Here is a 14,806-nt window from a genome sequence, read left to right on the forward strand (position 1 = left end):
CAGCATTGGCCTCAGGATGGTGGGGGACTGGTGTACACCCATGCATACACTGTACACACACACACACACACACACACACACACACACACACACACACTCTGTTCTGACAGTGGCCCCTCAGTCCTGCTCGCTGGCTGGCTCTGTTCCCTTCCTTGGGAGCTTAACATAACCCCCCAGGCTGGGCTTGTGCCCAATCCACCCCTGAATTCCTCCCCATTCCAAGCTAAGGCCCCCCTGGGCAAGAGGGTGTTTGGGTCATGGACCCGTGACCTTCTCCACCAGCCTCAGGTCTTATTTGAGGCAGTGGGCACCTCGCCTTACAGCTGGGGGCACCAGGCTGCGAAGCCAGCTCAGCCCAGGGCTGCGGGGCACACTGGAAGCTCAGGAAGGGGAGAGGGTCTGCATGGGGGAGGGGGCACCCTGGGGTCCTGGCTGGCCCTCAGCTCTGGGTTTGCGTTTTGTCATGTCTGCTACACCGAACCCCAGCCTGGAAAGTCCTCCAGGGCTGGCTGCATCTGGCTGGAGCAAGCCCCACATCTCACACAGGGCTGGCCCAGGGCCAGAGGCCTATAGGTGTTTGACTGGCTGGATGAGCTGGTTGGTGCCCAGTTTAATTCAGATGGGTCAGGCTGACCTCCTTTGGGCACGCTGCTCATTGCTACATGAACTTTGTTTTGTTCTCTGCTGTTTCCCAGGGCCTGACAGAGCAGGCACTCCGCAAATACATATTTTAAATTAATGCTGGGGACACACATGAATGGTCCAAACCTGGTGGAGAAAGCAGAAGAATCAACAGACAACTGCACTCTGATGGGATATCTCTTGTGAGAGAGATGAGCCCAGGGGGCTGTGGGAACGTGGACAGGGTCTATCTGGCCAGTCTAAGAAATCAGAGAAGCCTTCCTGGAGGAGGTGGGCTTTTAAGGATGAACAGGAGCTTGACCGGGCAGAGACTTCAGGGAATGGGATTTCTGGGATAGGTAGCGGAAGCAGGAAGGTAAGAGACTGGAAAATAATCCAGAGTTGGGAATGATGGGAACCAAGGATGATGAGGAGGCAGGAGACGACGGGACTAAGGGCCACACAGCGGCCGGAGCTCTGAGGGCTGAGGCTACACTGCAGATTCTCAAAAGATAGGGCCCTCGGTGCAAAGGAGGGAGTCTTCTGAACCCCTCCTGGGGCGGGAGTTAGGCTATGAATGGGCTGCCTGGCCGGCTGAGCAGAGTCCCAGCCCTTTGAGAAAAGAAGATACCATTTTTAAAAGAGCTTTTATTAAACTGTCCCCACACAGTGTCTCTTGCCAAAATTGCCACAGCCCTGGTGTCCACCAGGGGAAGGGCCCTGTCAGTGTTCCTGAGTGGCCGAGGCCGGGCTCGTCCCTGGAGCAGAGGAGCTGCCCCTGTTTGGGGTCCCGGTGCATGTCTGGCTGCTTCTGGAGGCGCTCAGAAGCTGCGGGAGAGACTGTGGGTGCCGACAGCCGAGGGCAGGCTCTGGTGCAGGGAGCGGGGCCTGTCTCTTCAACACACGCCCTGAGAGATACTCTTGAGATCCTGTGCGTCCAAAATACCCCAGCGCCACCCTGGGGCGCAGAGGACATACTTCAGGTTGGACAAAGGCGAGGGAAGGCAGGGCCTGCGTGTGAACAGGGCCCAGTCTTGAGCCCAGTCTCCAGCGCTTTTTGCTGCAGCTGGCTGGAGAGCCCCTTCTCTCTCTGAGCCTGTTTCCCTTTCTGTCTAACAAGTAACCTGGCCTCCCAGTGCTATGACTCTCCCTCAGGAAGCATGCTTGGCTGCTGCTTCTTGTCATTTCCACGGCTGTCCTGCCCCGTTGGCCTCAGCATGCTCAGTGGGTTGCAAGCATGCATGACATACAGGCATCCACATTGGGTGTGTGTGGTCAGATGGGGGGCTCCTGCATGTATGAGGTACAGCTGAGTGTGAGCATGGGGGGTGAGCGAGTGTGACCTCCGTCTGCCCGCTCCTCCGCCCAGCCAGTCTCAGTAAACAATGCCATCGAGGGGGCTGCGGTGGCCCTGGCCTCACAGGAAGTTGGGCTCCCGCACCACGAGGCAGGGCGGGTCCCCGCTGCCCCCGCCGTCCAGGGGCCGGTACACGAAGTGGAAGTCGCGCTTGGGCTCGCTCCGCAGCAGGTAGCCCTTGATGTGGTGCGGCAGCGCCTCGTCCGCCAGCTGGAAGCAGCGCCCGTCCACCAGCACAAAGAGCCGGTGGTCCTGGGGCCGCAGCACCTCGAACTTCTCCGCGCACTGTGCGCACAGCGCCGTGGCCAGCGTGTCCGCCCGCGACGCCAGTGTCCGCGACTGCTGCTCTGGCTCCAGGTACGACACGCAGATGAAGTCCTGCGGGGTGAGATGGAGGGGGTTTGCGTCACCAGCCGGCCAAGCGGGCATCCTGTCTCACGCCCACCCCGCCGCTGGGAGCTTGGACAGGGACGAGGAGCTGAGTCACGGCCTTGCACGAGCCCGTTTCCCTCTCTGGGCCCCAGACTCCTCTCTGCAGAGAGAAGGGATGGTAGGAGCGGTCGTGAGGCTGAAGTCAGGGTACCTGTGGCCGACCCTGCTGTGTGACCTAAGGCAAGGCCCCCTGCACCTCACCTCTCAGCGGGGATGACCATGCAGGGTGAGTCAGTGGCTTTGTCTGGGCACTGAGGAGGGAGCACCATACATGACGGGCTCGCCATCATGTATTCATCTGTCACTTCCTCATCATTCCAGCAGCCCTCCTGCACCCCGGGGGCAACGCAGGGCAGGGAGGGCGGCGTAAATGAAACTGGAGGCAGATCCCAGCCCCAGATCCCATGGTCCAGCCGGGACGGCCAAGGCAGGCAGAAGAGTTCAGCCCTTAGGGCTGGCACAGCCTGGGGTGGGGACAAGCTGGAGACAGGGAGGTGGGGGAAGAGGAGGACTGGAGGGAAGGAAGAGGCTTGGTGGAAGGGGGAGGGGAGCTGGGCCTGAAAGGTGGAGGGTTTAGGCCAGGTGGAGAGGGGCAGGGCAGGGTGAGGCGATGCTTCTGCATGTGGCTGGGGATGGGAGCATACATGTGCGCAGAACACACACACACACACACACACACACACACCAATGGCACCTACACCTTCCTCCACCAGCCTGAGAGGGAGGACCCTATGGTGGAAGGATGGGCCCTGCAGTCCCTGCTCCCACTCACTGTGTGACCCTGACCTCTCTGAGCCTCATTTCCTCAACTGTAAAGTGGGATAACACCAGCCCTTTACACCATGGCTGCGAGGAAACATATAACACGAGCTCCGAGCCCGGAAGAGGCCTCTTTTCCAAGCACCCAGAGGGCAGGTGGGAAGGGGTATGTGTGGGGCTGCCCCTGTGGGAGGAAGGTGACAGGGGTGCATACCAGGCGCCAGGCCCTGTGTCAAGAGCGTCACTGGGATCGCCCTTTCTCCCGGATGGGAAGCCCAGCTCACTCCTCCCCTGGCAGTGGGGATGGTGTGTGGGCACAGTCCCCTCCCCTGGCAGTGGGGATGGTGTGTGGGCACAGTCCCCTCCCCTGGCAGTGGGGATGGTGTGTGGGCACAGTCTCCTCCCCTGGCAGTGGGGATGGTGTGTGGGCACAGGCCCCTCCCCTGGCAGTGGGGATGGTGTGTGGGCCTGGTCTCCTCCCCTGGCAGTGGGGATGGTGTGTGGGCACAGGCCCCTCCCCTGGCAGTGGGGATGGTGTGTGGGCACAGTCCCCTCCCCTGGCAGTGGGGATGGTGTGTGGGCACAGGCCCCTCCCCTGGCAGTGGGGATGGTGTGTGGGCCTGGTCTCCTCCCCTGGCAGTGGGGATGGTGTGTGGGCACAGGCCCCTCCCCTGGCAGTGGGGATGGTGTGTGGGCCTGGTCTCCTCCCCTGGCAGTGGGGATGGTGTGTGGGCACAGGCCCCTCCCCTGGCAGTGGGGATGGTGTGTGGGCCTGGTCTCCTCCCCTGGCAGTGGGGATGGTGTGTGGGCACAGGCCCCTCCCCTGGCAGTGGGGATGGTGTGTGGGCCTGGTCTCCTCCCCTGGCAGTGGGGATGGTGTGTGGGCCTGGTCTCCTCCCCTGGCAGTGGGGATGGTGTGTGGGCACAGGCCCCTCCCCTGGCAGTGGGGATGGTGTGTGGGCCTGGTCTCCTCCCCTGGCAGTGGGGATGGTGTGTGGGCCTGGTCCCCTCCCCTGGCAGTGGGGATGGTGTGTGGGCACAGGCCCCTCCCCTGGCAGTGGGGATGGTGTGTGGGCCTGGTCTCCTCCCCTGGCAGTGGGGATGGTGTGTGGGCACAGGCCCCTCCCCTGGCAGTGGGGATGGTGTGTGGGCCTGGTCTCCTCCCCTGGCAGTGGGGATGGTGTGTGGGCCTGGTCTCCTCCCCTGGCAGTGGGGATGGTGTGTGGGCCTGGTCCCCTCCCGTCCCCTGTCCCAGGCGTCACCTGCACGGAGGAGCGGGAGGCGCGGGCCTTGTTGAGTGTGCGCCGGCGCTCCCAGCGGTGGATGGAGTCCTGCACCTCCACGCTCAGCTGCCTGGTCACCGTGATCTTGTCGTAGTTCCTGATGTGCTCCAGGGCCCCGTAGGTGGTGGTCAGATAGTAGGAACCTGCGGAGACAAGGGTGTGCAGGTTGACTAGGACCGTCCGGGCCCACCCACAGAGGGAGCCCCTCGCTTTAGAGAGGGAGGAGGACTTTCATGGGGTTCCCGCCCACTCACCCGGCCTCTCCCCCAGTCCTTTAGGTACCAGGACAATGATTTTTGACATGAGGCTGATTCTCCTAGGGACCCACCCAAACTCCATCTTCTCTTTCTTCCTTACTAACTGACCTTTACCTTTTTGAGGGAAGTAACAATCAGTTGAAAATGCTGACTGCCCTGACTCCCTTGCAACCCAGGGTAGAGGGCAGGAGACCCCGTTCTGGCTATTTAGATGTAAGTGCAAGTCCCTGGGTGGGGCAGACTCTGGGGTGGTGAGCACACAACACAGATGATGTATTAGAGAATTGTACACCTGAAGCCTATATAATTTTATTAACCAATGTCACCCCAATAAATCCAATTAAAAAGTAAGACATAGTAGCTTCTCTTAATTTGTCTATATAAAAAGAAAGGAGCAGACTCAGCTGATATGCCCCTTCGGGTTTTGCCCGTTCCCTTCTTCCGGCCTGGAACACAGAAGCAAGCCCCGAGGCACAGCAGCTGTTTTGTGACCGGGTGAGAGGCACACGGACAAAGGCTCACACCCTAAGAACAAGAGAGACAGCTGGGTCCATGCTCTCCTGATGGCAAGGCTAAAAACTGCCTTGATCAGTTGCCTACCCCCACGACTTCTTGGTGCAGGAGACAGACAGCCCTGCACTCTGATTTAAACCATGCTTAGCTGCATCGCGAGTTATCGGCAGCTTAAAGCATCCTTAACTTCCCCCGGAGGAAGCTACATTTACCTACAAACTCTACAACCAACGTGAGAGAAGGCCACGCCCCGGCTGGGTTTGGCGGAGGTTATGATGAAGGGGTGTATGGCCACAGGATCACACACCCTGTCACAGTAGGAAAGAGACATTAAAAAAATAAGTGTGCCAAGGCCCGTGTAGAACTTGGCCTGGCGTCCCTTGTCAGAGAAGGGCCAGTGAACCAGCCCTGTGTCTCCTTTCTCAGTGGAGCGGGAAGCCTGTGAGTGTCTGGAAGCCTTTCCTGGTGCCTCCAGCCCTCGCTGCCCGGGAGTCCCTGTCCTCTAGTTGGCGCGCCTCGATGGTCCTGTTTCCCACCCGTGATCGCGTCTGCCTGGCTAGGACCTGAGGGCAGTGGGCTGATGGAGAACACAGTTCTGGAGTCAGAGCAGGATCTAGGTCTCTGCCCTGTGATCTCTGGTGAGTTAGCGTCCACTCTACACCTGTTTCCTCATCTGCCATAATCCCATAATATCCGTGTGATGAATATACGCACAGTGCTTAGTAATGAGTAATGCACGGTGGGTAGGTGACCTAAGGGAGGTGCTCTGGGCGTTCTCACCCTCTCAGGAGAAGGGGAAGGAACCCCAAGTCCTGCAGCCCACTCCTCTTGCTCATGTCCTGATTTATTTTTTTTTCACAGCCCAGGAGACCCTCCAGGCCACTTCCCTTTGACCTGAGGCTATGCAGTGCCACCGCGGGCCACTAGGTGGCAGGCGACTCCAACCACAGGGAGGTTTGGAGCTGGTTGTTCTCTTTGGGGAGAAAGTGTTGCCCATTGATGGGTAGAACTCACTGCCCCTATTAAGATATTAGCCCAGCATGGCCAACTGTCAGCCAGCGTGGAGAGTGGACGTGGGTGAATGAGTCCATGAGGCTGCTTCTGGGAGCGGTTTGGAATTGGAGCTGGCTCCAGCCAGGTGCCCCGCGGCTCCCTGGGTCTCCTGTCCATCCCAGAGTGGCAGAATGGTGGGAGCTGCAGGAAGAGGCTAGCAGGGGGCTGGGGTGCCATCAGCCTAAGGCTTAGGACCTCTCTACTTCACATCTCCCCAGCCTGATCTACCCTGACCTCTCACACCCGATAGATAGGCTTGCTGCAGAGAAAATGGGACCCCGTCACTTGTCCTTTGCCAGACTACAGCAGGTGGAACAGCTGGAGGAACACGAAGGTCCCACAGTGCCCCGACTCCGGAGCCCAGCTTGCGGGCTTTTTGTTGAACGCAGAGCCGTGTGCTGCTGTGAACCGTGAAACACGAGAAGGCAGAGCCAGCTCCACCGCTCCTTCTGCCCCTGGCTATCTCTGCAGAACACAAAACTGCTCCGACCGTGGGAAACCCCAGACCCTGCCCAGTGCCTTCACTTCGCTGAGCCAGAGAGGTTAAACCACGTGCCCAAGGTCTCCAGCCAATCAGAGGCAGAACCGGGACCGAAATCCAGCCTCCACACCGCTCTTTTTACTACATCCTGTGCTACTTCTCCTCTTAGGTTCTAGCAACTGAAGTGCTCAAGACTGGGGACTCCCCAAGGACGCCTATGTCCCAAACATCTCTGAGCTCCGTGACGACCAAGGGCAGGGACTGTTGGCACCCTCTTTACCTGCGCTCAGGGGCTTTGGCGATGGAGCACCCTGGGACCCTGCATCCTGGGACCTTGCACTCTGCAAGCACTGTACGTATATTCACCGTCTATTCACCCTCCCTCACCCAGCTAGGACGTGAGGGTGAAGCTGGAGAAACACAGTGCCTGTCCCTCGTCCTTGGGCCCAGATACTTCCAGATGGGGGTCTGACAGCTGGCAGACTTGAAGGTTGGGAGCCCTTGCCCAAGCTGGAGACTCCCCAAGTCATCTCACAACAGGAGACTAATAGGTGTTGAGGCCTGGCCTGGGTGCTGTGACCTCCCACCCTGGCTATCGGCCTAGGAACACAGATGCAGGTGTGTGCAGCATGGTGTGACATTTGTCCCCTGGCCCTCACGGGCGGTGGGGGGGGGGGGGAGGGCGCGGACAGGGCAGCTGGGAGGGGCAAGTGTAGCAGCCAGCTAGGTTTGTCCCGCTTAATCCTTATTCCAGCAAACACCCCACAGATTCCTTTGAAATCCCCTCGCAGGGCCAGAAGTGGGGTGAGGGTTTCTGGCTACTTAAGTCTGAAAGAGGGCAGGTTGCAGGGGATTGAGGCAGCCTTGGGTCAGAAACAATAAGCCATTTAAGACCTTTATGTATTTATTTATACTTTCATTTTTCTCAGAAACACACTGTCGCCCATAATAGACCACTGTTCCTGCCTGAAGGATATCACCTTTTCCACCGGAACCCACAAGCTTCAGGAACAGGAAGAAGGACCCAGGAGGCCAGGCAGGATTGGGGTGGGGGTGAGGTCCATAAGGAGAGAGTAGTTGGGCCAAGGGTGTCCCTGTCTTGTCCCTGCTCAGCCCCTGTGCCTGGCGTGGAGCCCCATTTAGGAGTCCTGGTGGCCAGGGCGAGCTGGTCACTGCCGGAGAGTGAGCCAGTGCTGAGACCACCCACAGAGCCTCCCGGCCTCATGCCATCCTCTGTCTCTAAGACTCGATAACAGCCCTGTGGGTTTGGGGTCAATCCTTTCACAGGATTTGTAAATGATTTTTTCCCAGAAAGATGAGCAACATATGCACACTGTGGGAAATTCGGAAAACAGAAAAAAAGTAACGAGAAGATTCTCTGTGCTCAGCGACTCCCTTGGTCATCTGAGCCCTGTCCTGGTCCTGCCTGACCGTCCTATCCCACCAGCCTTCTTCCTGTCTTCTCCACACCCACTAGATGTGACAGAGCAGAATAAGGCATTCACTCATTTTCACGACACTATCAGCCTCACCTGTCTTGCTTGCACTGCAACCCAAGTGCCTGGCCGGGGCCCTAAGCACACAGCAGGGGCTCATTGAGTAGCTGCTAGATGAATGGATGAATGGGTGGATGGATGGGTGGGTGGATGGATGGATGGATGGATGGGGAGATTGGTGGGTAGGCATCTGGGTAGATGGATGGGTGGGTAGATGGATAGATGGGTCGATGGATGGATGGATGGATGGATGGGTGGGTGGATAGATGGATGGGCTGGTGGATGGATAGATGGGTAAATATATGGGTGGATGGGTGTGTGGGTGGATGGGTAGGTAGGTATCTGGGTAGATAGACAGAAGGGTGGGTAGAAGGATAGATGGGTCGATGGATGGACGGGTGGGAGGATGGGTGAGTGGATGTGTGAGTGGGTGGATAGATGGGTGGATGGATGTGTGGGTAAATGGGTAGGTAGGTATATAGATAGATAGATGGATGGGTGGGTAGAAGGATAGATGGGTTGATGGATGGATAGATGGGGGTGGATGGATGGATGGGTGGGTGGATTGGTGAGTGGGTGGATAGATGGGTGGATGGATGGATGTACTGGGTGGCTGATAATCACTGTTGAAGAAGCCTGGCTTCTACTGAATTCCTACACCCTCTGGAAGACAGGTTGTTCCAACTGCAGGGAAGTTTTAACTATGGAGGAGAGAAAAATAGATCTAGTGGTCCCAGGGCACAAACCGAAGTCATATGTGACAGAAAACTTCATACTTTACACGCTCCTCTGACCTTCCAAGAAATCACACAAGCTGTCGCTCAGAGACCGAGACCAATGCTTGCTAAAAATGCAAACAGATGCAAAGAGGGTCAGTTTAGCATAAAACCACAAAGCCCAAAGGGGCCACTTAGGGCCTGAGAGCCTTGTTTCACCCTTCAAGGTGATGTCTTAGAGGACAATTCCAGGTCCCTCAGAGCTGATACCTGGGCGGGCTGCACCTCTGGGATTCTTGGCGGAGGCGTGGCTGAGGCTGAGTGGGTGGGAGGAAAGGGAGGGAAGGAAGAAAGGGGAAGGAAAACTGAGGGTGGGTGGAGCAGACCACAGCCCTGTTATTTACTCATAGCCTTAACCTCCGCCCACTGAGGACCTGGCCCAGGGCTGGCTGAGCAGGGGGCTGAGAGCCCACAGGGCCACCCCAGCCTGAGAAATGAACACCGTTCCCCGCTCAGAATCCCCATGGACACTGCCCGCTGCTGCAGCCTTCTCTTTTACACTGCTAGCAACTGCTGCTGCCCCTGCTATTTTCTGGTTAATCCTCACCAGAGGATATTTTTTCCATTGATCTTTAGAAAGTGGAAGGGAGGGGTAGAGACAGAGAGAGAGAGAAACATCTATGTGAGAGAAACACATTGATTGGTTGCCTCTCGCACGCTCCCCAACCAGGGCCGGGGATTGAGCCTGCAACGGAGGTATGTGCCCTTCATCAAAATCAAACCCACGACCCTTCAGTCTTTGGGCTGACGCTCTAACCATTGAGCAAACCCAGCTAGGGCCATTTTCCCATTCTTCATCTGGCTGGTTCCTATTCAATCTTCCATGCTCAGCTCAGGTGTGACCTCCTCCAGGAAGCCTTCTCTGACTGCACAGCCTGGGTAAACAAGCTCCCATACCCTCTGGGCTTCTCACCATTTCAGCATATGTCAAGCAGCAGTGACATGGTCCCTTGATTGGCCCAGCTCCCCTGCTAGTCTGTGAGCTCCATCAGCACAGGGTCTGTGTCGGGCTTTGTGCCGGGTCCCCAAAGCTCAGGGGAGTCTGACATGTAGGAGGTGCTCATTGGGTGCCCAGTGTACCCCCGGCCGGGCTGGGTTGGGGTGTGCAATAGGCCCCTGGGGCCTAGAGAACGCCCAGGAGTGACTCACCCTCCCCCAGCTGTAGGGCGGGGTCCATGAGCTCCATCATGTACTCCACGTTGAGAAGCATCTCCGTGAGGTTGCTGCGGGCCAGCACGTACATGAGCACGGGCAGGAAGTCGTCTGCTCCGTAGGGCTTCCCTGGGAGGAGGAAGGAGGCAGAAGGTGGTGAGAGAGAGGTTCTCCCTGTGAACGGCCGGCCCCCTGCCCAGGGGAAGGGGCCAGTGGTTTTCTGGGCAGCGGCTGGTCACCGCTAGAAGAGGAACCTTCTTGCTTTTTTATGACTCTCAGGACGAGGGCGGCCCTGGAACCAGACTTCATGGGGTGGCCTGTGACACAGTCCGGGCTTGGGAAGAAGGAACCGAGAAAGGTGCCCTCTGCCGGGGTGGGCAAGACCCAGTCCCTTCCTCTTTCCCTGCTCTTCCCCTCAATGCCACTTGCTGCCTGACTGACAGTCAAGTTCACACCACGCTTATCCACGGGCCCACCCAGAAGCACCTGTCTGTCTTACGTTGATGTCTTCTGCGAAGGCTCCCTGTCCCTTTATTTTTTTTAAATTCTTTATTGTTGAAAGTATTACATATGTCTCCTTTTTCCCCTATTGACCTCTCCCCAGCCGTTCCCACCCCCCAGCACACGCCCTCACCCCCCTACTGTCTGGGTCCATGGGTTATGCTTATATGCATGCTTACAAGCCCCACCGCCGCCACCGCCTTCCCTCTGGAACCACACATCTCCCTCCATCTGCAAAACAGAAAGCCCTCTCTCAATCAATGCTATCAGGTCAGAAATCCCACATTCGACATTCATTCCTTGGGCTGAAGTGGCGCCCTTTCCAGAGGGTTTCCTTAAAAATGTACAGGCCTCTACAAGGGAGCGCGCCTCCCTGCTGCTTTTGTGGGAGATGTTCACAGGGCTCGAGCCTCTTCACAGGAACGAGGCAAGTTTCACAGGTAACTGTGCATGTGCACATCATTCCTTACAACGATCACACCGAGTGGGTGTTTTGCCCATCTTCCTGGAGAAGAGACTGAGGCTCAGAGAGCTTACGTGACTCTCCCTTGGCACACACATTATGAAGTCGTGAGAGGGACAGTGAGTGGTGTAGAGCTAGGCCTCTGGCCTCGGGCCCGGGTTCAAGTCCCAGCTCTCCCACTCACTAGCTGCAAACCCGGGGACGTTCCTGCCCTCCTCTAACCTTGGCAGAGAGGTTGGAGAATGAGGTGGAGATTTGAGAATTAAATGAAACCATGTCAGCAGTCAGTGTTTTATTGGGACATATTGGGGCCTGTGGCAACAGGAAAATGTGTGCTCCTACAGCTACTTATCAAAATAGCCCCTCATATTTTGAACCCAAGTGGAAGAAGTTAATGAAAAAAACATGACTGCATATCAAACCCGGGTTTAAAAGCTGCTTGCATGCCATTGTCAGCCCCTATAAACTCACACAAGGCCAGGAATCACCAGCTGATTGGAAATGACTGGTTCCTGTTGTACAATCACACCGGGCCACAAAACAGACAACACCCTGCTTTTGCTTAAAAAGACTGATGTTTTGTTCATTACAGATTTTTGTGCACGAATTTTTATTTTGTAAAATATTGAATTAAACGATTACTCATCTTAACATTTGACCCGGTAATTCCACTCCTGGTTACACACCCGAGAGAAATGCTCACACACAGAGTTGTACTCACACATTCATAGCAACATCATTCATAAATGCCCAAAGGCAGAAAACAGCAAAAATATTTATCGGCTGGTGAACGAACAGACAAAATGTAGTCGATCCAGACAATGGGACACCAGCTGGCAATAAAAAGAACACACTACTGGTACATGCTCTGACACCGATGAACCTTGAAATCATCCTGCTATGTGAAAGGAGCAATCCCCGGAGGGCGGGAGGGCAGGAACGTCCCCGGGTTTGCAGCTAGTGAATGGGAGAGCTGGGGCTTGAACCTGGGCCTGAGGCCAGAGGCCTAGCTCTACACCAGTCACTGTCCCTCTCATGACTTCATAATGTGTGTGCCAAGGGAGAGTCACGTAAGCTCTCTGAGCCTCAGTCTCTTCTTCAGGAAGATGGGCAAAATACCCACTCTGTGTGAAAGGAGCACATATTGTATGATTCCATTTATATGAAACTAGAGGCCCGGTGCATGAAATTTGTGCAGGGGGGGGGGTGTCCCTCAGCCCGGCCTGCACCCTCTTCAATCCGGGACCCCTCGGGGGACATCTGACTGCCGGTTTAGGCCTGATCCCTGTGGCAGTCGGACATTCCTCTCGCAATCCAGGACCATTGGCTCCTAACCACTCACCTGCCTGCCTGCCTAATGCTCCCAACTGCCCTCCCCTGCTGGCCTGGTCACCTCCAACTGACCTCTCCTGCCAGCCTGATCACCCCTAACTGCCTCTGCCTCGGCCCCCACCACCATGGCTTTGTCCGGAAGAAAGTTGGATGTCCGGAAGATGGCCAGTTGACCTGGTCTAATTAGCATATTACCCATTTATTAGTATAGATGTCCAGGATAAGCAAATTCAGGGAGACAGAAGTAGACTAGTGGTTGCCAGGCACTGGGGGAGGAGGAGATGGGGAATGGCCACTAACGGGTACAGAGTTTCTTTAGAAAAAAATACAGGAGCTCAGTGTTGACTATCCCAGCCCCTCTGGGGGCATTCTGTCCCCACAGCCCTCATGGGGTCTGGATCACACCCCGAGAAGCACGTACCAGCACTGCCTCAGTGGGCTCTGAGTGGACATGGGTGTCTCCATATTTCCACTCATCCTTGCTTGCTTTCCAGAGAAAGGTGAGCCTGTGGCCTGCCTTCCTGGCCACACTCAGTTTTTATATCTACAACGTGGGGCCAGCAACACAGGCCCTGATGGTCTTTCAGGTTTTCAAGAGAATAAAATGAGGAAAATAATATAAACGTGAGCCCTAACCGGTTTGGCTCAGTGGATAGAGAGTCGACTTGCGGACTCAAGGGTCCCGGGTTCGATTCCAGTCAAGGGCATGTACCTTGGTTGCGGGCACATCCCCAGTAGGGGGTGTGCAGGAGGCAGCTGGTCGATGTTTCTCTCTCATCGATGTTTCTAACTCTCTATCCCTCTCCCTTCCTCTCTGTAAAAAAATCAATAAAATATATTTAAAAAAATATATAAACGTGATTTGGAACCCATAAAGTGCTATGGGAAGGTGAGCTATTACTGACATCCATGTTCCGTTTTCTCGGGTGGCCCCAGTTTTTCCACCTGTAAGATGAATAGGCTGAAGGGGTTGGGAACACAGCACCGACCAGCAGAGTCAGGCAGACCCGCAGTGAGTCCCAGCACACTGCTATCCAGCTGTGTGACTTTGGGCCAGTTGCTTTACTTCTCTGAGCCTATGTTTCCAGTCCCAGGTGAACTGACACAGAGAGCATGATATCCCATGGGATTTTGGTGAGAATCCTATGGGACGCTTTACATGGAGTGGTCCCACCACACTCCCACGGAAACACCCGCTCAAGAACATTCGCGATGCAGCTCGGTGTTGCGAGGCTCTCTGAAGATCTGTTCCAAGGCTCCCGAGCCCTCCCTGCACAGAATCGGCCTGTATGGGAGAAAGCCTTCCCGTAAACCTTTATGTCCCAGGGAAAGACTGTGTTGTGCCTGAGGTTGTTTTTCATGGTGATAATGGAATGATTAGAATCCTGGCATCCAGGAGACTCCTTTCTTGTTTGAGTTATGAGTCAGGAACAAGGAGAGTCAGGCAGCAGGAATGTGAGGCAGATGCCTGTGCCTTGGAATTCACTGGCGCTCACATGTGGATTTGGGGCTGATGGAATTCCTACTCTGGCTCCAAGAACATCATCTTCTGGGGGTGTTATATTAATAACTCGCCGAGGAATACAGTCAGGCACGCTCATTTGCTTTCGAGCCGTGGGTCTCAAGCAGGGTGACTTTACCCTTGAGGGGCCGTGGGACAATATCTGGAGTCGCTTTTTGGTTGTCACCACTAGAGTGATGGTCCCCCTGGCATCGAGGCCAGGGATGCTGCTACACATCTTAGGGTGCACAGGACAGCCCCCCTCAATACAGTATTACTCGGCCCCCAACTGTCTCTAGTGCCAAGATGGGAAACCCTGCTTGAGGGACAGTGACTTTCAGCCAAAAGGATGGTCCAGCTTGGGCCCAGGTTTGAGGACTTAGAGATGGGGGGAAGGAAGCCCTCCTGACTGTGGCTCTGTGCTCTGCGGGATTGGAGAGTCCTTTGCCCCTTTCTTTTTCTTCTCTTCTTGAGAATCTTGGCTGACCCGGTGCATCAAGAGGCGGGTTTGGGGTGCATCTCCTTGATTCCCACCACGTTGTATTCAGCCTCCCGCTGCAGGGGACTCCTGCATATGTCCCTCCACCTACCCATGAGCAACTCTCTGTCTCCCCAGTACACAGAGCATGGCACAGTGCTGGGCATGGCACAGTGCTGGAGGAATGAATGAGTGAATGAATGAATGAATGAATGGGTGATGGATGACTGCTGAGCTCCCAGCAAGGCCTCAGAGCTGGTGACTTGGTACCAGCTCAGATAAGTCTTTGCAGAGACTCCACGATTCCTTCCTCATTGGGGGCCAAGCCAGGGTGTGCATCATCTTTCCCTG

General features: G+C 56.0%; 1 protein-coding gene across 1 annotated transcript in view; it reads right to left on the minus strand.

The window, feature by feature from the left end:
- Nucleotides 1-1,264: 1,264 nt before the first annotated feature.
- Nucleotides 1,265-14,806, minus strand: part of RIN3 (Ras and Rab interactor 3) — a gene marked incomplete at its 5' end in the record, with an annotated part of 127,042 nt that continues 113,500 nt past the window's right edge. Inside the window, 3 exons of the mRNA XM_080683757.1 lie at nucleotides 1,265-2,356; nucleotides 4,432-4,595; nucleotides 10,178-10,309. Coding sequence (XP_080539883.1) covers nucleotides 2,039-2,356; nucleotides 4,432-4,595; nucleotides 10,178-10,309 — 614 coding nt within the window. The 3' untranslated portion in view covers nucleotides 1,265-2,038. The remainder of the gene's footprint in view (nucleotides 2,357-4,431; nucleotides 4,596-10,177; nucleotides 10,310-14,806) is intronic.

Source organism: Plecotus auritus (assembly GCF_963455305.1).
Source record: "Plecotus auritus genome assembly, chromosome: 1".
Classification (NCBI taxonomy): domain Eukaryota; kingdom Metazoa; phylum Chordata; class Mammalia; order Chiroptera; family Vespertilionidae; genus Plecotus; species Plecotus auritus.